The sequence below is a fragment of the Ceratotherium simum genome, chromosome 37, assembly GCF_057802395.1.
Source record: "Ceratotherium simum simum isolate JZ-2026a chromosome 37, ASM5780239v1, whole genome shotgun sequence".
Classification (NCBI taxonomy): domain Eukaryota; kingdom Metazoa; phylum Chordata; class Mammalia; order Perissodactyla; family Rhinocerotidae; genus Ceratotherium; species Ceratotherium simum.
The window spans coordinates 8,756,678-8,780,859 of record NC_141936.1 but is presented as its reverse complement, the minus strand read 5'-3'; the positions used below and the strand labels follow the sequence as shown (position 1 = coordinate 8,780,859).

The 24,182-nt window shown below is 53.4% G+C and overlaps 1 protein-coding gene across 1 annotated transcript in view; it reads left to right on the top strand.

The window, feature by feature from the left end:
- Positions 1–741: 741 nt before the first annotated feature.
- EFHD1 (EF-hand domain family member D1) overlaps positions 742–24,182 on the top strand; it is a 41,150-nt gene continuing 17,709 nt past the window's right edge. The window contains exon 1 of the mRNA XM_014785400.2: positions 742–1,109. Coding sequence (XP_014640886.1) covers positions 814–1,109 — 296 coding nt within the window. The 5' untranslated portion in view covers positions 742–813. The remainder of the gene's footprint in view (positions 1,110–24,182) is intronic.

Sequence of the window (24,182 nt, the reverse complement as noted above, 5' to 3'; positions counted from 1 at the left end):
AAATGCTGATTTATTTCTTTATTTTCAAGCTTCTTTTTCTTTTCCTTCTTGTATGTTTCACAGAAAACGTCGCAGCCCCTGAAGCCGCCCTGGTGTCTTACCTCCAGGGAACCACGAGTTTTGTCTCCCTTATTCTTTCTTCTGTTTGCTTATTTGTTTTTAGTATTTTTAGTATGTTTTGGAAACATTTCTTTGCAATGAGTGTTTGAAACGCAGCTCCCTCCTCCCCCCGCTCCCTGCGGGCACCTCCCACGCCCAGACCTCGCGACCGGTGGGTGCCACTCCCGGCCATGGGGACACATGGATGTCACCCGGGGTCGTTCGGCTCCCCCCCTCCCCCCCAGCCTGTCCCAGGCCGCGAGCGCCTCCAGTTGGGGCACTTCTGGGGGAGGAGAAAGGAACCGCCCCATAGGTCGCGAAACTTTTTCCCGCTGCCGTTCCCCCGGGGACAGCAGAGTCCCCGGGCTCCCCCGGAGCGGACGCGGGCGGCAAGGTCAGAGTTGATCTGAGGGTCCACGCCCGGTCCCGAGGGACAGTCAGCCTCCAGTCTGGAGCGCCGGGGAGCGGGTCGAGGTCCCCGGGACGCGCAGACACCTGCGGCCTCTGGCCGGGCGGGCGGTCCCAGAGCCCTGGCGCCTCCTTAAAGCCGCGGCTCCGCCCCGCCCGCCCCTCTCCCCCGCCCGCGGTTCCACCCAACCGCCAGGTCCCAGGCGCCTGGGCAGAGTGTCGCAGAGCCGCGAGCCTGCGAGGAGTACGCCGTCCGCTCAGTCCCCGCGCCGGGTCCCGTGTTCCCGCGTCCCCAGATCTGCCGCCATGGCCAGCGAGGAGCTGGCGCGCAAGCTGCAGCGGCGACTGCAGCGGGAGGAGGCGGAGGAGGGCGGCCCCCAGCCCGCGCCCGGCGCCGCCACAGCCCCGGAGCCGGAGCCCGAGCCCCCCGCCCGGGCTCCCACGGCCAGCGCCGACGCCGAGCTGAGCGCGCAGCTGAGCCGACGGCTGGACATCAACGAGGGCGCGGCGCGGCCCCGCCGCTGCAAGGTCTTCCACCCCTACACCGAGTTCCCGGAGTTCAGCCGCCGCCTCGTCAAGGACCTGGAGAACATGTTTAAACTGTGAGCGTCCCGCGCAGCCCTGCGCCGTGCGCCCCCGAGGACCCTGCGCCCGGGACCCGGGAGGGAGGGAGCGGCGAGGGGGCGGTGGGTCCCGAGTCCCGGGCCCCGCTTTGGTGGGACAGGGTGGGAGAGTGCAGGGGTTCCGGGGGTACATTTAGCATTTAACCCAACGCCTCCAGATCCTGCGCGCCGCGAGTCTATCCCGGCGCGACTGGGGGACCCGGCCCGGCTGCGAAACCGAGAGCAGGAGCCGCAGCTCTCCCTGACCGAGCTCGGAAGTTCCCCTGGGGTAGCCGAGCCCGGGTCCCAGGTCCCGATGGCCGGCCCCGCCCCCTCCGGCGGCTTGTTCCGAGATTTGTCCCGAGCACAACTTCTAGGAAACTGAGACGTGCTGCGCCTCACCTGCCAGCTTTATCTCCCAAGGGAGAAATTAACCCCCTTGTCCTTTTATCTTTTAAAACAAAAGAGGAAAGTTATCCTTGGCTACTGCGCGGGGTCTGATGAACCAACAAAGGCTGAGTACTGGAAGTTCGTTAAACTCGTAGCGAAAGATCAGGACGTTCCTGGAGCGAGCGCGTCCGGGGTGCCTCCTGGGGGTGTCACCTTGTCTATTTTCTCCCTTCTCGCCTTTGGGCAAGAGGGGCCCGTCGGAACCGGACGTGGCAGCGGGCAGCCGGTCCCGCGGGGGCTCATTCCTGTCCTGCTGTGTAAGCCCCACCGGGCGGGGGAGCTGCAGGTGCGCCCCAAGCCCGGGCGATGGAGGCAGCCTAGAGAGCCCCCACTAGTCGGCCTTGCAGCCTGGAAACTCCCTGGGCCTCAGTTTCCTCCTCTGGAGAGTGGGGGCAGTAATCGTCCCTGCCTTTTAAGGCCATAAAGTATTTTGCACACCGCAAGCTCCTAACCGAGCTATTAATATTATTTCCAGAATTGGGCCAAGACCGGAAAAACGCCTGGGGGAGCGGAGGCCGCCCGGCCAGGTCATGCTTGGGGCGTTTTAAAAAGCGCTTGGAATGTGTCTGTCCTCCCGCATGGAGGTTCTATTTAAAGGCGCTGTGGCCGGCGCTCTGTGGCCGGAGCCTCGGCCCCTTCCTGAGGCTGGGCTGTTGTCCAGCCACAGCCCCTGCGAAGAGGTCGCCAGAGCCTGGCTCCCGGAGCCTCCGCGCCTCCTCGGCTTCCTGCCGGTCCCTGGCTTCCAGGCGCTGTTCTCTGGTGCTCACGCCTGGTGGGTCTAGGTCGGGAAATTAACGAAGGCTGAGTTGGGGCGAGAGATAGGAGGCACCGGGCGGGAGACGGTGAATGGTTTGACAGAGCCCCTTTGATTGGGGTTGTGCCTTTCAGGGGAAGACTGCTTTGGCACAGCTGCTTCCAGGTCCCAGCAGTTCCTCCCCAGTCCAGCTGGCTTCAGGGAGGGCATCTTGGGGACCTTCATCTTCTGGTGGCTTTGCGGTGACTTGGGTTTCTTTTATTTATTTATTTTTATTACTATTATTTTTTTCTGCAGAACAATCTTTGAAAGGATAAGTTTGTTTGTTAGTTGGCTGCCTAAGAGTAATAAAGGGAGTCCACAGAGTCAGAGGGTCTTGGGAAACCAAGCAAGGTGGCATCCGTGAGGAAACAGGTAGTGCAACAGAGTCAAACTAAAAGGAAGGCATGTGTGGTCTGGGATCCCACCAGAGCTGGCAGTGCAGCCTGTGTGTGGTACTTCTTTCTCCAGAACTGCTGTGTCCGTCAGAATTTTAGGTTGGGTTTTCTGTCACTTTCAACCAAAATTGGCATAAACAAAAAGGGGATTAATGGGCTCGTAAAACTAAAAAGGACTGGTGTCAGGTGTGGCTGGATCTAGGAGCTCAGATGATGCCATCAGTACTTCATTTCTCTTTTTCTTAAGCCAGTTTCTTCTCTGTATTGTCCCGAGTCTCAGGCGGCTTATCCCTGGTGTTGGCAGTGTGGCCACAGGAGCTCCAGTAAGTCCAGTGGGAAAGAGTAACCACAGCAAAGGCCTCATTGTGTGTATGTGTGTGTGTGTCTCTCTCTTTTTTTATAGCGTTACTATTGTTTCTTACTGGCTCTGAACCAATTACTGTGGCAGGGGAATTCTCGTTCTGGTTGGCCAGGCCTGAGCCACGTGCCCCATCCCGGCAGTGGGAGTGCAGCCCTGCCCCTAGCAGGGGACAGCAGTGGGGAAGAATGGCTTTCACGGGCACATCTAGGGGCTCTTAGTGAGGAAGGAGGGACTCGTGCTGGTGGCTGTGAACGACCTTCACACTCCATCCTGGACCTGACTGTGGTCCAGCTCGGACCTGCTGCTTTGTTGACCTTCAGCCATTAGTGTCCTGAGGCAGGACTGGCAGCTCCCGTCACCAGGGCGTGGGATCTGAGGTACAGGCTGTTGCAAAGAAACCTTCCTGGGGATTGTCCCCCATGTCCTTGGAGGCACCAGCGTGACAGGGGGAACAGTGTTGCCTTTGCAGCCAGAGAGGCATAGGGTCAGACAGGGCCTAAGCTATATAACCCCACTAAGACTTAGTTTTCTTGCTGGTGAAACAGGCACACATACCACCTTCCCACAAGGGCCAGGGAGCTGCTGCGGCTGCCAGGGGCAGGGGCCACTAGGAGAATGCTGCCTTTCTTCCCCCACAGTGGTTTGGAAAAGCCCCCTCTTAAACCTGGCGTCAAGACCCAATTATCTGTCATGAGTTTGGGGACGGTGGGGACATAGCGCCCTCATTCTAGAATCATTAGCTGTGATCACAGGCAAGTTTCTTAACCACTTGTGTCTTTTCATCTGTAAAATGGGGCCATAGTTCCTTTCGTGGGGTTTTGGGAGAACTGAGTGAGATGAATGGGGGGGGTGAGTTGGTGTGCGACATAGAACGGGGCCTTTTGCTGAAGACCATCCCCCCACTTTGGCTCCAGGCCCTGTGTCCATCCACAACCCTCCCCACCCTGCCCCCCTTCAGGCTACACTCACCCTATAAAGACAGGGACTCCTCGGCCCCGCCCCCCGAGCTTCCACCGACTCAGCACCTTTCAGCTGAGCCTACTGGCTTTGCCCTCAGGTGCTTCTGCCCGTTTCCTCCACCTGGGAGGCAGCTGAAACTCCGCTCTCCCTACCCGCCAGAGTCAGGGGCTCCCCAGTCTGGGAGATTTTGTCACCTGGACACCCTGACGCAGCTCAGGTTTTCATCCTCATCCACCCTCGGTGCCCGGCACATGCAGTGACTCTAGCTGATGGACAAACTCTCATTCTTTTTTTTTTGTGAGGAAGGTCAGCCCTGAGCTAACATCCGTGCTAATCCTCCTCTTTTTGCTGAGGAAGACCGGCTCTGAGCTAACATCTATGGCCAATCCTCCTCTTTTTTTTCCCCAAAGCCCCACTAGATAGTTGTATGTCATAGTTGCACAGCCTTCTAGTTGCTGTATGTGGGACGCGGCCTCAGCATGGCCAGAGAAGCGGTGCACCAGTGCGCACCCGGGAACCAAACCCAGGTGGCCAGCAGTGGAGCACGTGCACTTAACCGCTAAGCCACGGGGCCGGCCCCAAACTCTTGTTCTTATGAGGGGGCCTTGATGTGTCTGCAGTTACTAGGTCAGCCCAGCCCCTTTGCCACCCCCTGGGCTACCTGCCTTCCAGCAACTTCGAGCTCATTCTGGGCAGCCGGCTGGCTCTGGGACCTCCTCTGCCGGAGCTGTCAGCCCCGGGGGGCCACCTGCACCCTGCTGCCTGGCCTAGTCTGGGGCAGAACGTGGGCCCCCCTCCCACCCGGAAGGCTGCTGTGAGGCTTGGCATTTGGGGATTTGCCACCTGTCGTGGCCTGGCAGTGCCGCCTGTCCTGTAGCTAGCCCTCCGCAGCCTGCTGATGAGCTCCTTGGTCCCGGCTTAACTCACAGCCCAGCCCAGATTCCCGACTGGCCCTCTTTCATGTTTTCCTCTCCCTGCTGTCCTGCATGACTGTTTTTTAGCTGCATGACTCAAAAAAAAAAATTAAAAACTGCATCTAGGTAGGTCCTCTTGAAAACCGAATTGCTCACTGCCCCTTCCCCACACCCACTCTTGCATTGACCCTTACCTGCAGCTGCCTTGACCATTTGCTGAGGACTGGGCAAGGAAACCCCTTTGTGGGGGCCTCCTGGGCTCCTATGCTGCCCGCAGGAACCCCACACATGTCAACCCCTCCTCGACTCTTCTCCCTGCCCCATGAGTGGGTCAGCTGTGGCAACACCCCGTCCAGCCAGCAGCTGGTCATTACCACACTTCTGTCCCAGTTGAAGCATGGTCTCTTCCTCCCTTTTTCTTTTTCCTTGGTTTCTATGCTTAAGTAAGTAAAAAATGCAAACATGTTAAAAATCCCAAAGAACATATGACCCACTGACTTCTTTTCCATGGAATGACTTTCCACATTTTATCCACTGCAGAAGCGGTGTCGTGAGGCTGTTAAGAGCATGACCTTGGGAGCCCTGCTTCCTGGGTTCAGACTCTGACTCTACCGCTTGCTACCTGGAAGGTGACTTTAGGCAGGTTATGGAAAAGCCCTGTGCCTCAGTCTCCCCTTCTGTCAAGCGGGGCTAGAATACTACCTGCCTTGTGGGATTATTGTGGGAATTAAATAAAGATATGTGAAGCAGTTAGTTCGACGCTTGGCACATGGTGAGGGCCCAGTAGGTTTGAGTCACTATTTTTCAGATTATCACATAGCTGTAATTTTGGTGGATGTGCAAATTTTTTGTCATTTTTTGTTTAATAATTCACAAACACTTTGCAATGTCTGGTTTATCCTTTGAAGTCAATTTCACCTGCAATTTGAGCTGTGGAGTGGCGACCTGGCTGCTTGGTGAGTAACCAGTCCCCCTGGGACTGTGCCCTGCCTGGTGTGCACCCTTCCGGGTTCTGTTGAAGGGATTTACTCGCTCCACTGCTGGGTGAGCGGATGAGTGTGCTAGGGCTGCTGTAACAAAATACCACAAACTGGGTGGCTTAAAACAACAGAAATTTATTCTCTCGACATTCTGGAGACTGGAATCTGAAATCGAGGTGTCAGCAGGGCCGTGCTTGCCCCAAAGGCCCTGGGGAGCATCCTTCCTTGCCTCTCTCCTAGCTTCTGGTGGTTGCCAGCCGTCCGGAGCATCCTTGGCTTATAGACGCATCACTGTAACCTCTGCCTCCGTAGTCCCATGGCGTTCTCCCTGTGTGTGTCTTCATAAGGGCTTCTTATGAGGACACTAGTCATTGGACTTGGGGCCCACTCTAATCCAGCATGACTTCATCTTAATTTGATTTGTTGCATCTGCAAAGACCCTATTTCCAAATAAGTCCACATTCTGAGGTTCTGAGTGGCCATGAGTTTTGGGGGGACCCTATTCAACCCATTACTGTGAGTGAGTGGAGATGCCCAGTCCATTCGGCACCATGATGGTCTCCTCCTCACATCCTGGGGGCGTGGGGAGGGGAGTAGGGGGTCCTCCCAAGGAGGCCCTTGGGTTTAAGAATGTCAGAGACTTAACCAAAGCCAGCATGATTCCTGCCCCCAACAGAGTGGGGTCAGTCAATGTCAGAGACTTAACCAAAGCCAGCATGATTCCTGCCCCCAACAGAGGGAGGTCAGTTGTCCCAAAGCCCAATCCTAATTCAAATGAAGTTGCCATCTAATGGCAAAAAACAAAACCAACAGAAAACCCCCCACTCGTGCCAGGAGTGCACTTACTTTCAGCAAGAATTTCACTTCTAATCAGAGTTTCTAGATCCAGATTCTGATATCACCTTAGAGTACCTGACTTGACCCGTACAAAGTACACCCATTCTTTTTCCTCTGGGCCTGATAGATTCATGCAGATACTGCAAAACATCTTTTGCTCTTTTCAATCTGATTTTCCTACTTAAAAGTATTTTGCTTAGGGATTTCTTACATTTTCGAGGTTAAAAAAAAACTGGATCCTTCTCAGCCTGTGCGCCTGTTGGGTTCTTGGAGTGGGGGTCATTTGCCTTTGTGTCTTGGCTCCTAAGTGGTGTATGGTAGAAGAAAGAGAATTTTCTAATGAGTGTGGGAAGCCAGAAGCGTCATCAGCCCCGCCAGAGAAAGTTCCCTCTCTGTTTCCAAGCGTGTTACTGGATAGCCTGAGCCAACAGAATAGTGGCCTGATTTTAAACGAAGAGTGAGAAGGGCCCAGAAGAAACTGACTCTACAGTGTGTGTCCAGGGCTGTAATCCGAGCTGGCAGAGTGGTCAAGGTTAGACAGGAAATTTTAATTACCCCGGGCTTATCCAGGGGCCTGTTTCAAAGGGAGGTAATGAGAGGGCAGCCACTTAGGGGCAGGACTCCAGTGCAGCATCTTAACGTGCAGCTGTGATGTTTTTGCAGCACACTAAAAGCTCGTGTTTCAGGTCCCCAAAGAGAGGGTGGGAGAGGGGCCTTTGGCTCTGGGAAAGTTGTCTTTTTATTAAGAATCTGAAATGATGATGTCACGGATGTGCTGCCAGCCCCAATTCCTGCATCAGCACTGAACCCCGAAAAGGCGAGGTTGTCGTGAAACTCTTCTTTCTTGTACCCCCTAACCCCCCCAACCAACCCCATTTCCTGTCCTCCTCCTTAGACTCCTCTCTGAGGGAAGGAGAAAGGAGTGTAGGAGGGCTGGGAATTTCCCAAAGAGGCGAAATGAGCCCTGTTAATAAGGAGATTTACGGGGGGGTGGTGGTGAGGCGCTCCCGCATTCTCATCTGGATCTGTTGAGTGAACTGACTTCAAAGATGGGACAGGCAGGCGGGAATACATGGAAGTTGTGCTCTTTCCCCTTAGAGAAGGGCGAGAGCCTCTGACTCCCAGTCGTAGCTTCAGTCCACTGTGGTCCACCACAGAGGTGAGATTCCCTCGCCTTGGGCTGGCCCCGTGGCTTAGCGGTTAAGTGCGTGCGCTCCGTTGCTGGCAGCCCAGGTTCGGATCCCGGGTGCACACCGACGCACCGCTTCTCCGGCCATGCTGAGGCCGTGTCCCACATACAGCAACTAGAAGGATGTGCAACTATGACATACAACTATCTACTGGGGCTTTGGGGGGAAAAATAAATAAATTTAAAAAATTATAAAAAAAAAAAAAGATTCCCTCGCCTGCAGTGGATTTCGCACGTTTGACTGTTCTGGGTGGAGGGTGGGGCGAGAGAACCCGGGGCTTGTCTGAATTCCTGGGGGGCATTCAGCCAGAACCCTGGCTGGCTTCTGTTTGGGGGCCTTGGTCTCTGGCAGAAAGACATTGTGGCTTGGAACTGTTTCTTAGACGGGTTTAAGCACTGGTGGTTCTTATTTGCCCAGCACGTGTGATGAACGTGATGGAGAGGAGCTGGAAGGAAGTTCCACAGCTTCTGGCAGTTTTACCTTTGCAGGGAAACTCTCTCTCTCTCTCTCTCCCCCTCTCTCCCTCTCTCAAGTCTCCTCCACCCTCCTCATTACAGAGCCATCACATTTTATGAGAATTTGAATGAAGGGAATTTGAAATGGAATGATTAAATTAGAAATTGAGTAACTTCTTAAAATCTCACATTATGCAAGAAAAAAAGTCCTTTTCCCTTTCTCCCTTGCAAGATTAATCAAGTGCCTGGTTTCGAAGCTATAAGGTCCAGGGAACTCTAACTTTATTTATACTCTTAGCCCTGTGGTACCCCCAGTCTAGCTAGTAAATAGAAATACCTTCTTCTGTTGAATTTGAGGGGATCTGGTTTCCATGGGCCTGTACCATGTGTGGTTTTCACTGCATGGCTGAGCCAGTGGGTCTCTAAAGACGTGTTGGATGAATCGGGTCTTGGGAGCTAGTGGCTGCGGGCCTGTCCACGACTCGGGGAGAGATGCTCAGTTCAGGAGCCCAGCACACAGGCTAGCTTTTGCACATTGCTTGCTTTTAGCTTCCTGCTTTGTGAGTATCTGTGCATCACATGCACCCTTACACACTCACACGTGCCTACAGGCGTGCTCACACTCACACCCACTCCCACATACACTCACACTCACAGTGTCAGCCTCCTCCACATTATACAGTCCTCCTGGAACAAGCCTCTGCAGCCTCCTCCTGCTCCTGTGTCCCTTGAGTGCTGGAGATGGAAGGGCACTGCTGGTCCTAAATTCTAGATGCTCCTTGGCAGGCCCTCATACAGGGATATCTGAGTTGTTGGAGTGTGGACCGTGCCATCCTGCAGGATGAAACCAACCTGTGCTCATGACCTGCCAAGACATGGACCCGAGGGCCCTCAGTGACTGGTTGGTTCCAAGGCTGCACGGACCTTCTGTGACCCCTTCCCCAGTGCTCCCATCCCTGTGCTCCCACGGCCATCACTGTCCACATGTTTGCTAACATCTGCTCCTGTGGTACCATAGTGATGAGCCTCTTTCTCACCTACAGTTTATGAGCTATTCATTCATTCATTTTCTCATTCATTCAGCTAAGCACCTGTCAGGTACTAGGATTATACAGATTGATCCAGAGGGGTCTCTGCCCTTGAGAAGCTCAACAAGCTCTTACAATGGGCTGGATTTAACATGATGCTGCTTGACAAGGAGGGCTGCAAGTCCTGGAAAAGCCAGCTCCACCTATGTACAAGACACCCATTAGCCTAGCAGACCCTGCGAGGATGCTGGGGGCACTCCAACTTCAGGCTGCTGCATTCAAGGCGGGGGGCCTGGTCTTTCTGGACACAGCCAGGGAAGAGCAGCCAGCCAGGACTGGGAAGGGAGTCAGGCTCTTGATGGATGGAAGGCCCTGGGGCTGAGGCTCCTGGACCCAAAGGATGGGGGCTGAGAAATTGAAGTGTGATGGGGACCTGTGCGACCTCAGAGGGCAGAAGGCGGGCAATGAGGGCACAGTGAAAGGAAGCCACAGCTTTGGTTCAATGTAGAGAAGAAAGAAATTTCTCATGGTTGGAGTTGTTGAGAAATGGAAAGAATTGTCTCAAAGATGGTGAGCCCCTTTCTCTGGAGTTCCGTTGGAAGGTAAGTGGTCTGACATCTTGGAGTGAGAGGTTTGCAGCAGGGAAGGGTTGAAAACTCTTGAGAGGCTGGGGGATGGGCTATGTGACCTTCAAGTTTCCTTCTAGGTCAGGGATGGGCAAACTCGGTCTGTAAAAGGCCAGGTAGTTAATCTATTTGGACTGTGGTCCCTGGGGTCTCTGTCACTCTCAACTCCGCCATTTTGACAGAAAGCAGCCACAGTCAATACATGAATGGCATGGCTGTGTCCCGATAAAACTCAGTGAGCAGGATTTGCTCTAGGCGGTTATTTCGGAATGTTCTGAATCCCAAGCCCTGTGAATCTGTTGGTGGTCTCACTCAACCCCTTCCTCATTTCTCCGCCTTTCCCCCGTCACTGGGCAGACCTCAGGTCCCAAGGGGGAAAGAGCCAGAGGCAGAGCCAGAGGGCAGAGTAAGGCCAGAGCTCCAGGACCCCAGAGTTGCTTCTGGAAGGTTAGTGCTGGAGCAGGAGCAGCAAATGCATCTTCTCCTCCTGCCAACTAAGTGGGCTGGACAGCTGGCGCCCCACAGCTGAGGACCCCAGTGTGACATTCTGCACCCTCAGAAGGGCTGCCTTGGTGTTACTTCCCCTGAGAGGTGGTCCAGGGTGTGTGTGAGCCAGGCTGTGGTCAAGAAGGGTTTAAAAACTCCAGATGAAAAGGAAAACATGGGGCCAGCCCGGTGGTGTAGTGGTTAAGTTCGTGCACTCCGCTTTGGCGGCCTAGGGTTTGCAGGTTTGGATCCCAGGTGCGGACCTACACACTGCTCATCAAGCCATGCTGTGGTGGTGTTCCATACACAGAGTAGAGGAAGATTGGCACAGATGTTAGCTCAGGGCCAATCTTCCTCACACACACACACAAAAAAGCTAACTTGGTGGCACATGGACCTCGGCCTTAGGTGTCTGCCTCCTTGAGCCCTGTGGTTAGAGCAGGGGTCCTTCACCTCCAGTCTTTGGACCCTCTGAAATCAGGTCTCCAACTGCAAGCAAACAGTTGCTGGGTTGGGCCGGCCCAGTGGCTTAGCGGTTAAGTGCGCGCGCTCTGCTGCTGGCGGCCCGGGTTCGGATCCCGGGCGCGCACAGACGCCCCGCTTCTCCCGCCATGCTGAGGCCACGTCCCACATACAGCAACTAGAAGGATGTGCAGCTATGACATACAACTATCTACTGGGGCTTTGGTGGAAAAATAAATAAAATTTAAAAAAAAAAAAAAAAAAAAAAACAAAAAAAAAACAGTTGCTGGGGACCCCTACCTTCTCACAGCGGGGTTTATGGCCCGTTTCCCCAGACAAAGTTGAGACCCACTGGTTTGGAGGGAAACGGATTAGAATCTCACAACTTAAAGAAAACTTGATTATTTTTCATTATAAAAGTGTTACATTCCCAGTTTTAAATTTCTTGTAAAATCGTAAAGATATTTGTGACTTGGAGAGTGGAGTCCTGTGCTGTTCTGTTCCCGAGGGATCACTGCTAACAGGTTGGGTGCATGTTCTTAAACACGAATGTTGAGACCATGTGTGTGTTCAGCTGTGTATTAGTGAGGGGGCCTTTGGCTCAAGTGGTGGAAAACCCTCCCCAAACTCACTGATCAACAAAGATGCGTCATCTCACGTAACGGAGTCCAGAGGACAAGGGTGGCCCTTGGCCATGGCTGGCTGCTGCTGGCATCAAGGACTCGGGCTCAGTCCTTCTTGCTCTCCGCCAGTCTTTGTGTTGGCTTCGTCTGTGGGCTGGCAGCAGGATGGCGAGGTTCCCCAAGTCACATCTACTCTGGCTTCCCACTGGCCAGCACTGGGTCATGGGCCCGCTCAGGCCAGTGACTGTCCAGAGGAAGGTGATGACTGTGATTGGACCATGATTGGGCTCCCATCCCTGAGGGGCAGGTGCCTGGGCAAAGTGGGGGTTCTGTAAGTGAGGAAGGGAGGGTTCAGCCCCAACAACATCTCTTTTGGGCCTTTTCCTGAGCGGAGTACCATGGCTCTCTTGTGTCCCTCTGTGTTTTTGCATACATGGGATGGGCTTTTAGAGGGCAGGTTTGGATTCTGGAGACCAGGTGGGGAGCAGGCTCCTGAATGCCTGAATGTAGAGGTCTTTCCTCTGGGACACTCACTTCTGCCATCTTAATTGAGCCCCTATGATTTCTCTCTTTGTAGTTGTAGGTCCCTGGCAGCTGGGAGGGCTGTGTGTGCATCTGGGGATGGGGGTGGGGGATGTGTGTCTGTGTCAAGTGTCCTCTAGGCCAACTTTCAGTAAATCCCCCACTTTTGCCTCAAGTAGCCCTCCCCTCTTACAAGGAGCCTGGCGGTGCTGAACCCCGCCACTTGGCCTCGGGTTTGGAGGGCCCAACTGGCTTCCTTGGGCAGATTCACCAGTTACACTCCTCTCCTGCTTTCTGTCTTTGAGAACTATTTACTGGCACCTCCCCTTTCCCTAGACCCCGTCCCCTCCCCAAACCTCCTTTATTCTCTTTATCATCATGAGTCCCATGCCTCTATGTCCTCTCCTTTCAGAGGAGTCTCCAGATGGGGAGGCAGTGAGGGCATGGGACCAGCTGCCATCTTTGGCTGGGAGTTGCCGTGTGTTGAAGGGTCTCATTCCTTGTAGCAGCTGCCCGGTCTTCTGTTGCTAAGGGCCCCTCTCTCAGCGTGGAGGCCTTTGTACAAGTCATGGGTGGAAGCTTGTGTGTGTTGGGGGGTGTCCGGGCCGGGTTTTATTTTCTTTCAGTCTCGGCCTAGCTGCCCCCTGTGTTGCTGAATGAAGGTGAATTCTTTGGTTTTGGAGGTAAGGACTGGGTTGCCAGCGACAGCAGCAGCTCCTCGTGGCCAGTTCCTGGAGACTTGGGGACAGGGACAGGGAGCAGTGGACTCCTTCCAGCTGCGCTGGGGTCTGATTCCAAAGTGTGACCCCCGCCTCTGCTGGGCGGTGTGGCTGCCTGGTCTCTCCCCACACAAGGCTGCCTCTGGTCAGCGATACGCCCTTGGCCCTCTGCCAGCTTGGATCAGCTTTGCAGGAAGTAGGAGAATATCCTTTGGGACTTACAAACTGCCACGTGCCCAAGGCCGGCCCCTCTGCCCCATCCTAGTGGGAATGGCAGAGGGACCCCAGGGCTGCAGCTGATCCCAGGCCTGGGGTTAGACAGCTCTGGGAGACCCCCAGCCCCACCCAGCACTGCTCACTGGACACTGGTGGTGCCTAGGATGGCCCTCTACCAACAAGATCCGGCTACTGACCGTCTCAACTCTGTGACGTGGTGAGCTCTGTTGTGGACTTGAAGAGGCGCGGGCCCCTGATCCTGCCCAGCTCTGCCCAGCTGGCCTCAGTGACAGGGTCTCTGTCCCCTCCCTCAATGCCCCTGCTCCCCCTACCCCACCTACGATGGCCGACTTGACTGAGCACCAGGCTCCCCTGACACCGCCTAACAGCCGTGCTTACAGAACACAGGCCTACAGACACTGTTCTTAGTGTTTACACATCATAAACACTGTGAGGTGGCTACTATCATCACTGCTCATTTTACAGTTGAGGAAACCGAGGCACAGAGAAGCTGGGTAACTTGCCCAATGTCACACATAGTGTAAGTGGTAGAACTGGGGTTTGAGCCCAGGTGGCCCGTGCTCTTGTCCCCTGTGCCCCAAGCCACTCTCATTAATGTCATTCCCATCTCCAAATCTCAGCTGTCCTTGACACTCCCCCCTGCATGGCCAAATGGGGCCATGGTGGCACAGCCTCTGCAGGCTGCCTGACCTCCAGGCCTCGCTGGACCACCCACCCTAGGCCTGGGCAGCTGGCCTCCCCCCATCCATCCTACATGTTGTGACTTCTTGCCAGAACCCAGATCTCATGAACTTGCTTTCCTCTTCAGAAGCCTTTGTGGGTTGGGGGGGCAACATACAACATTCAGTAGCTCCCTATTGCCCAGGGGACAAAGACCAAATTCCTCATGGTGACCCTCAAGGCTAGCCCCAGCTGGACATTGCATTCTTCTCTCTCTGGTTCCCCCAGCCGGGCCCCACCCCTGCTGGATGATGGCCCCCCACAGCCTCTCTCCCATACCCCCAATTTCTGATTGATTGCATTTAGATCTGTTAGTTATTGTCACTTCTTGTGAGGGTCCCCCACCCATAGCATTTCTCCTGGGAAAGCAGGGGCGGTCTTTATGGTTGAGTGTGGCTAACTTCTTCCTCCAGGACCCATGCCCACCCCAGGGCCGGCCCAGGACCATGCATGGGACAGGGGTGCCTTGACCTCTGTAGAGAGTCTGAGCTCAGCCTCTAGAGCTGCACTGAGGCCCTAAATACTGCCCCAGGGGAGCTTCACTGCCCACGGGGCTGTCTGGGGAATGGGACACTTGTGCAGTTCCCTCTGCCAGTGCCACCGACCACATGCCACACAGGCACACGCCTGTAAGTGAGATGTGGAAAAAGGTAAGTGACCACCTTCTCAGGTTGTCCCCAAGATCGCATGACCTCTCGGTGTGCAGTCAGAGCCTTAATTAGGTCACTCTGGTTCCAGCCCATTTTCTTTTCACTAAGGGAGCTGCAGGTCCCTCGGCCCCTGAGCCAGGCTGTGGGATTTAAGATGGTGCCAGCCCAGAGGAGGGACACAGGAAAAGGACGGGCTGGCAGGGAAGCGGTGGGGGGAGCTGGAGACTCTTAGGCCCAGAGGCTGCCAGTGTGGGTGCTCTTCCTTCCTGTTTGGAGGGATGGCCGAGTCCCCCACAGTCCACTTTAGCCAGACCTGCGGACCCTGGCCTCCCCTGAGACTGTGCCTGCCCCTGGCCATTTCCCCTGACTCTTGGGCTTGGGGGCCAAGGGGGGGTGGGTGCTGCCAATACTGTCTGTTTCCAGGGGCCCCTCCAGCCTGATTTCCTGGCCCCTCAGGACTTTTATGGGAAGTGTCGAGAGCTAATGGGAGGTGCCCCATTACTGCACCTTGGCAAAGAACCGACCCTGCTCATTTCGACATCCCTGATAGGAAGAGCCCTTTCGCGCCCCCTCTCCCCCATCAGGGATTGCTCAGGACAGGCTTCCCACAGGGCCTGAATGCCATGTCCTCACCACCTCGGCCCTTTCTTCTCTTCCTCCCTTCTGCATGGATCGCCCGGAACTCTAAATTCCCAGATCCACTTACTCCATTCCCTGTGCCCAAACTGAGTCCCCAGCCACCTATACTTACCCAAATTCAGTAAGAGTGCCCCCATTTCAAAAGGACCAAAGGAGACTCGGATTAGGGTCTTTCTCTTAATGAGATAATATTAGTGAAACTCAAAAAGTGAGTCTTTAATGATAAGCTTACTGATAAGTCGAGAGCTTATCTGCCCTTCTTAATCTTGACAACAACTAGATAAAGGAGGAATTTGAAGCCCTGAGAGTTTGAGTAACTTGCCTAGGGACACACAGCACATGATGTCATGGGAGCTTTGAACTGGGAAAGTCTGACGGCAGGAGCACACTCCCAGCCCCTGGCGTCTCCTGCCTTCCTCAGGAGGAGCTTACCGAGCTCTAATAAACTGAATTGTCCCTGTTACATTTGCATTGCTGGGTCAGAAGCTTTCCAAGGCCGAGCCCTCTCCACCTAGTCATTCGTGGTCAGAGGGTTCTTGGCATTTGTGCCTCCATTGTGGCCGAAGCACTTTGCGCTACTGACCTGTTACCTCGTTGTCAATGGCATGTTGCTTTGAGGTGGTCATGGGGGTTGGTTTGCTTGTTTCCGCACTGGGTTGCTGGCAGCAGCAGGAGAATTTGCATGTAGCCGAAACCTCCCTATGTATGGCAGCCAGTTTGAGAGCATGAGGCTGGGGTAGCTTGGTGCAGTGAGTGGCCGTCCTGTGTGGTCACTCCCCCTGCATGTATTTGGGACAAAGCGGAGTTCCCCGCTTGTCTTAAAGGCCTGGGTAGCGGCCGCCTGGCTCTGCCTCCCCTCTGTTGTCTTATAAGGTGCCGAGCGCACAGTGGGTGCTCTGTGGTAGTGAGGGGGCCCTTCCAGTCTGCCCTGCCTCCCCACCTTTCTTTATGAACTTCTAGAGCCATGTATCAAACTACAGGACGCTATGGCTGATGGGTGGGGGAGGACCCAACATCCACGGGTCTCCTGCAGCCTGCAAAGATGTTGGCCTCTTACCAGAAAAGGAAGATATTTGCCAGAAGTGAGCCCCCACAGCACTGGCTGTGCACAGAACAGGTGACGCTGGTGCTCACCTGCACCCAGTGACACCCCCACCTCACCATCGCCCTCCCTGCGTCCCTCCGTGGCTAGGACTATTGTGTGCTCCCCACCTGGGCCCCCTGCTTTAGTCTGCTCACCCCACCCCCCATCCCCCCAGAAAAATCCATCCTGCACACTGAACTGAGAGATGTCAGTGACAACTGATGTCACTTCTCTGCTTCAAACTCTTTGGGGGCTGTCCCCTACTCCTTTGCCCTTAGGAAGAGACGGATCTCCCAGAATGCCTGTGGGAGCTGGCCCCATGCCGCCTTCTGGGACATTCCGGCCCCTCTGGACTGGATGGTGAGAGCAATTCCCTCCGGGGCTCTGCACATTTGCTCCAATAGTTCCTGCTCCTCTGTCCCAGCCGCCTCCCTTCACCCTCCATCCCAGCCCTGCCCGAGTTCCGGCCTTATCACAGCTCAGCTGTCTCTTTGTACACCGGCCTCCCCACTGGGACTGGTCTTTGTGCTTTCCTCTGCCCTGGAGGGGCCCCAGGTAGAGGGAGCCAGGTGGAGAGTGAGCGAGTGAATGGAACTCAGGGAGAGCCAGGAGCTCACCCGACAAACAGGCTGGGAGCGTCCTGACTGGAAATCAGACTCCGGGCTCAAGCTTTTGTGCTTGACTCCCCGGAGCCCAGGGCCCTTCCTCAGAGCCTCCGTGCTCTTACTTTGCGGGCAGTTGTAACACACTTGGGGATCTGATTTCCCAAGCTGCAGCAAATCGGAAGGAAGGAAGGAGGAACAGATGGTTTGACAGCTAGGGAGGACCCACACAAAGTCCAGGAAACCAGAAACTCAGAGAACAGGCTGGAAGGGAAGCCTGAAGGAGGGACGACAGTCCCAAGGCCTCGGGGAGTCCTGAGCCTCACCTGGAGAGGCACAGTGAGGGACACCCACGGGGAGAACCTGGGGCCCAGGGAAAGGCCACCTGCTTTGGGGATATCCTGGCACAGTACCCGTCTCCTGTGCCTGGAGAAAGTGCCTGGGCACTGCGGGGATCTTGTGAAAATGCAGGTTTCTGGCTCAGCAGGTCTGGGGCGGGACCTGAGATGCGTTTCTAACAGTCGGTGACCATGAGGCTGCTGGTCCAGGGACCGCACTTTGAGTAGCCAGCGCCTGCGTGTTTGAAAAGGCAGCGCGTGATTTCCACACAGGCCTTTCTATGTAAAGAGAAGCAGGGCTGTTCCGATGGCCTGGTGGTCTCCGAAGCACAGGTGATCCCCCAACACTAAGGCGTTTTCTGGGGCACTGCCACCCTCCTGAGAACTCCCCCTCTGAGGGATCCCTGGGGGAGTTTCCCATGGCCGAGCCTCAGGCAGGCAAAGGCTGGCCCGCTTCTTTCTTCCTTAATGGCGAGATTACTCGGGCGAAGTGAAAACCAAGAAAACCCAGGGGCTCTGCAACGCGGAAGCCAAGAGAGCAAGCAATTCAGGGAAGGAGGAGGGACCCAGCACTGGGCGGACACTGGAAACCGGCCCCTGCCCCCTTGTTGCTGTCCCACGGCTAGCGGGCCTTTGGTGGGCCGAGGGGTACAGGTGGGCCCCTTTGGCCAGGCTGGGGGCTTTCCCAGGTCATAGGCATGCACAGCTGTGGTGGGCCCAGTGATCAGGGGTCTCAGCCCATCTCACCCCACCCCACCCCACCCCACTGTGCAGTGATGGCCCCAGTCAGTCAAGAGATAGTGAGCTGTTTGAGGCCCACTTGGGTGTGGGCGGCTCTTCAGAGCAGAAGCCCTGGAAGCTGTCTGCTTCCTCTCCGCGGCTGCAGACAGGTACTACTTTTAAAAATAGCTCCCTCTCATTGATTGCTCGCTAGGTGCCTGGGACGAGAACGGCGTGTTATCTCCTTTTGGCCCCACTACAACTCGGCAAGGTTCATCCAGCTCTGTCCCGTTACACTCAGCCTGCAGAGGGCTCACCATCCCAAGTCTCTCCCAAGGGAATGGCTGGGCTTGACCCCCGGCTGTGTCTGCAGGGCCATCCTGGTGCTGATGGGCCTGGAGTCTCCCTCCTGGAGAGTATAAAGATGAAAGGGACTGAGAACATTTTAAAGCAAAACTGTGGAAAAGGTCACCAATCCAGAAGAGGGCTAGAAGGAAGCCCCAGGACACAAACAAGGGAGCAGGGTCCTGGGATTATGGGTGGTTTTTCTTTTTTTATAATTTTATTTATTTATTTTTCCCCCAAAGCCCTAGTAGATAGTTGTATGTCATAGCTGCACATCCTTCTAGTTGCTGTATGTGGGACGCGGCCTCAGCATGGCCAGAGAAGCGGTGCGTCGGTGCGCGCCCGGGATCCGAACCCGGGCCGCCAGTAGCAGAGTGCGCGCACTTAACCGCTAAGCCACGGGGCTGGCCCTGGGTGGTTTTTCTTTAATAGCCTGGGTTGCTTTTAATAAGAAACTCTGGGTTAAAATTTAAATTATAGAAAAAAACTGGTATAAGGAGCTCAGATGTTGGTAGGGGAGGAGCCAAGGGCTTAAGGAAACTCCAGTAAGCCTGCAAGCATTTGAAAGATGTAAACTGGAGGGAGGAAGTAGGGGATGGTTTGAAGCAGGGGAAGGGGAATGCCACCGAGGCTGGGCTTCTAGGGAGAAAGAAAGCCCCAGATGTGTCCAGGACTGGGGCCGTGTGGGGCCTCCCTCCCCCCCCAGGCCTCCTCCATCCCTGGTCCCACACCCCAGGGCTGGGAAGGGTCATCTGTCCTGGGGAGGTGCCTGGCAGGTGGCCCTGCCAGCTGGGCCATGCAGGTGGACCTGACCTGGGCAGGCTATTCTAGGTGCTATTCCCTCCTCTCGGGGCTGGATTCCAGGTTTTGAGGAAGGTGATTGCATTTTCATGGGGGGAGGGGAGCAAAGGAGGTTTCCAGAATGAAGGAAACAAATACACTGCATTTGCCTTTCCCAGAGGCCCAAAAATTTGGTGTACGGTCACCGGTTTGCAGACGGCCTTGTCTAAAGGGGTCTTCACACTGCAGGTGCTTGAAGAGAGGGACTCTGAGTAGGTTGAAGATAAGTGTTTTGCCCCCTGGGCCAGCCTTGGGGGCCTCTTCTCAGGGCCCTCGCCTCCAGCTTCCTGCAGCCACACCTACTGTGGGATTCCATAATGAACCTTCAGAAAGGCCTTTGTCTTTTTAACACCTGACTTCCCCAGGAATCTTCTCTCTGCTTATCTCTGTCTTTCTTAACTGTCACTGGAGGCCAACCTTGGCATTCTGTAAAGACTGACCTGATATCAAGTCTTCCTTCCCCAAAACCTACTTCTGGCGGCTGTGGCGCCCAGCCCTGGGGTCAGGCTGGGGGCTTGGGCATCAGGCTGGGGGTCTTTCTGGTTGACCTCAATGGGTCCTGGTTTTTCCATCAGCATAACAGTACTACATCCGCGGAGGGGTGTTGGAGGGTTACATCAGATGAAATCTATTTGAAGGGCTCGGCTGGTGAGACTGCTTCTCCAAATGTTTGTAAGATGGCAACATCGGTACTCTCTTGGTCAAAAATTAATGACTTTGCGTATGTGGACAATCTGTGGTATCATGCTTTGAGACCAAATCAGAATCCATGCACATTCAGGACTCAGCAACATGGCTCCTATCATTTCTGCATAGTCTTCAGATATAAATTGTCAAAGGTGTAATGGCACAGTTCCAACAGTGTCTGTTTGTTGGGACGCAGTATACACTCTGCCCCCGGCCTCCACCGAGTTGAAGGGCACATAGTATACACTCAGTTAACAATCATCCTTGCCTTCCCTGCTGCCATGTAAAGCCAGGCGCCTGCTTAGAAGTCCCAGGTTAGTTCTGATCCAAAGGAGTTGGCTTTGCCAGTACGTCAGCTTTCACCATCCACCCAGTGGGGTGACTAATGACCATTCAAGGCATTGCTGAATTAAATGAGGTGACTTAGCACAGCGTCCGGCCCTCAGTAAGCTCTCAATGAACAATAAACGCAGGCGGTTCTCATTAATTCTTCACATTCTCATTAATTCTTTCCTGTTGTAAAGATGAAAAGGATTAGTATACGAGATGATGCGTGGTCAACTGCAAAGCGGACCAGTTTTAATTATTAGGCTCTTTGAATCCCAGTGTGTGTGCTGCACATGTGGTCATAGGATCATATGGTCATAGGATGCTTTGAGAGGAGGAGATAAAAGAGCAAGATGACGAAGGGGACCTGGGAGGTTTTTCCTGCCCATCTTGCAAATCCAGGCCCTGGAGGAAGGGACTGGACAAACCCTCATAGACGGTCACTTTGAAGAGGGAAGGATGCGCTTCTGGATTATAAATCCCAGCTCCACAGGGAGGGGCGAGGACGCCACGAATGTGGTCGCTTTGTAGTCCTGCCAGGACTTACATATGGCACTTGACTGGTGCTTCAAGGCAGGAACAAAGGAAAGCAGTCTTGACTGAGTCCCTGGGAGTGAAGGCGGTGGCTGCTCATGACCTCTTTCTTCCATGCCCTGCTGGGCCTTGGGGATGGCCCCTCCACATCTGCACACTGGCTTTATTCCTGCACCAAGCTGGGGGCTCCCAGCAAGACGTGGACGGGGCCTGCTCTGGGCTCAGCTTTGGCTCTTTCCTCCACCTGGGATTTGCCCACTGGGGTGGTAGGCTCCTGCTTCCGGGTACACACTCACCAAAGTGGTGAACCAAATTTTCCTGCCCATTTAAAGAAATCAGAATTCCTTTACCTGTTGCCCAGACTTTTCCGAGGCCCTTTCTGACACCTTTGTCCTTTTCCTTAGGGCTGGAGAATGTTTCAGGCTTGAGGGCCTAGAGGAAAGGTTTTCCAGACCTTGACTCCTCTCAGTCAGAACCCAGAAGAGAAATACGAGGATAACTTCTCCGAGCCCCTCCCTTGTTTCTGAAGGAAGCCCCTGCCCAGGCAGGACCCCGTATCCCCGTATGGACAGCCCCTTGGGCTAGGGGAGGCTGTGCTAACTCTAGGTTAGGCGAGCGGGGAGCCCTCGCCCTTCCTTCCCCCACTGGGTGAGGACCGATTCCTGCCTTGTTCTCTGACTTTTTCTTATCTCCTCCATCCTCGTTCCAGTTTATGCCTGTTCCTGGGGCCCTCCCCTCTCTTTACACCTAAGCTTTTCAGCTACTCCCATCCTCCCTCCACTTTCCTTCCTTTCTTCTCTGCGTTCAGACCCTAACACTCTGCTTTTGCCCCGAGTGATTCACATCGTGAATGCACCATCCCTCATCGCTTCAGTCTCCTCTTCTGCAACCCATGTTGGAACGTGCACTGTGCACTGAGCAGCGGGCAGAGGACATTTACTCAAAACCTCGGCATGGAGGGGCCTGTTGTGGTTGTTTAACTGGCCGTCCTGACTTTGAGTGGCCCTGAGAAGTGTTTCCCAAAGTGTTTTCCCTGGAACACTAGATTGCCAATTTGCACCTTCTCCAGTGGAAAATCCCCAAACGCAGAGGATTGTGTGGTCAGATGAATCTGTGTACTCTGTTGCCCTCTCATAAGTTTCAGACACATGACCATATGGAAGGTTCTGGAAAGTTCCACACTAAAGAAGCCTCTTTACTTTGACTAGGACTCCCTGTAACACAGACTGTCCCTCGGCCTGTTTGTAAGAGCTCTCCTTACCTCAGGTCTCCTTCTAGTCGGCTGTTTTTGCCAGAAAGCTCTTCCTTGTGTTGGGTAAAGCCCTTATCTGTGTTGTCCACACACAGAGCCCAGTTCTGGCCATCCTTTGGGAATGTTCCTGGGAAGTTTAAATGCATAATCTGAAAACAGCTCTTTGCTTCCCAGGGCCAAATACTCCCCGTTCCTTCCGCTCTCGTCTTTGTGTGGGGTCTTAAGTCCATTCACCTTCTTGGGTGTCCCACACTGACCAGGCTCACATCCCCCAAAGTGGAGTGGAGCAGACTGTCATGGGGTGGGGAAGACTGTGGCCTCCTTCATTCGGGATTTGAGACTCTTCATTCTTGCCGACATGATTTCACCCCATGGGTTTTTGGCAGTCCCCTTGACTCACTGTGGTACAGTCCCGCCATCCACAGTTTCACTTTCTGCGGTTTCAGTTATTGGCGGTCAACCGCGGTCCGAAATATTAAGTAGAAAATTCCAGAAATAAACAATTCATAAGTTTTAAATTGTGCACCACTCTGAGTAGTATGATGAAATCTCACGCCCTCCCCTCTGATTCACCTGGGACGTGAATCATCGCTTTGTCCCTCCGATCCATGCTGGATCCTCTACCCGCCCATTAGTCACTTAGTAGCCATCTCGGTTATCACATGATACTTTCATGGTATCACAGTGCTTGTGTTCAACTCACCCTTCTTTTCCTTAATAATGGCCCCAAAGTGCAAGAGTAGTGATGCTGGCAATTCAAATATGCCAAAGAGGAGCCATAAAGTGCTTCCTTTAAGTGAAAAGGTGAAAGTTCTCAACTTAATAAGGAAAGAAAAAAAATCATATGCTGAGGTTGCTAATGTCTACGGTAACTTTTACTACAGGACAGGCATACCTCAGAGATATTGTGGGTTCGGTTCTAGACCCATCGCAATAAAGCAAACATCACAATAAAGCGAGTCATGCAAATATTCCGGTTTCCCAGCACATAAAAAAGTTACGTTTACACTATACTCTATTAAGTGTGCAATAGCACTACGTCTAAAAAAAATGTATATACCTTAATTGGAAAATACTTTACTGCTAAAAAATGCTAACCATCATCTGAGCCTCCAGCGAGTCATAACTTGTTTGCTGGTGGAGGGTCTTGTAAAAAACATAGTATCTGCGAAGTGCAATAAAATGAGGTATTGTTATAATTGTTCTATTTTATTATTAGTTATTGTTGTTAATCTCTTACTGTGCTTAATTTATAAATTAAACTTTATCATAGCTATATATGTATAGGAAAAAACACAGTATATAGAGGGTTTGATACTATCCGTGGTTTCAGGCATCTAATGGGGTCTTGGAATGTTTCCCCCACAGATAAGAGAGAACTACTATTTGGCAAATCTCCAGATGTCATCGCACGTGCTGCTATGCTCTGTTCCCCTCAAACCCTGTATTTGAGAAGTCAGTTTAGGGGACTTGGTTTCAGGATCTTGCCTTTATTTTTTTCAAATTGTGGAAAGGTATATGCAACATAAAATTTACCATTTTAACCATTTTTAACTGTACAGTTCAGTGGCATTAAGTACATTCACATTGTTGTGCAACCACCACCATGATCCAGCTCCGTAACTATTTCCATCTTGTAAAACTGAGACTCTGTTAACAATAACAATTAAACAACTCCCCTTCCCTCCTGCCCCCCAGCCCGTGACTACCACCATTCTACTTTCTGTCTCTATGAATCTGGCTACTCTAGGTACCTCATATAAGTAGAATCATACAATATTTATCCTTTTGTATCTGCCTTCTTTCACTTAGCAGAATGTCTTCAAGGTTCATCCGGTTGTGACGCATGTCAGAATTTCCTTCCTTTTTAAGGCTGAATAATATTCCACAGTATGTATATACCATATTTTGCTTATCCATTCATCCATCAATGGGCACTGAGGTTGTCTCCACCTTTAGCTGTTATAAATAATGCTGCTGTGAACACTGGTGTACAAATAAATATCTGTTTGAGTCCCTGCTTTCAATTCTTTTGTGTGTATACCCAGAAGTGGAATTGCTGGGTCATATGGTAATTCTATATTTAGCAACTTGCATTCTTCCTTGCTGTATTTTGTCCCCAGATAGCATACCAGCTTGCTGAGATCTTTTGGGTCTAGATTCTGCCTCAGCTTTGTGTCGCCAGCCAATTTGATAGTTGGCACCCTTTCTAGGTGGCCCTACCACTAACAGCCAATCCGCCTAACTGTATGGCATCTAAACCTGTTTATCTTTCCCCAGAAGCCTAATAGGGG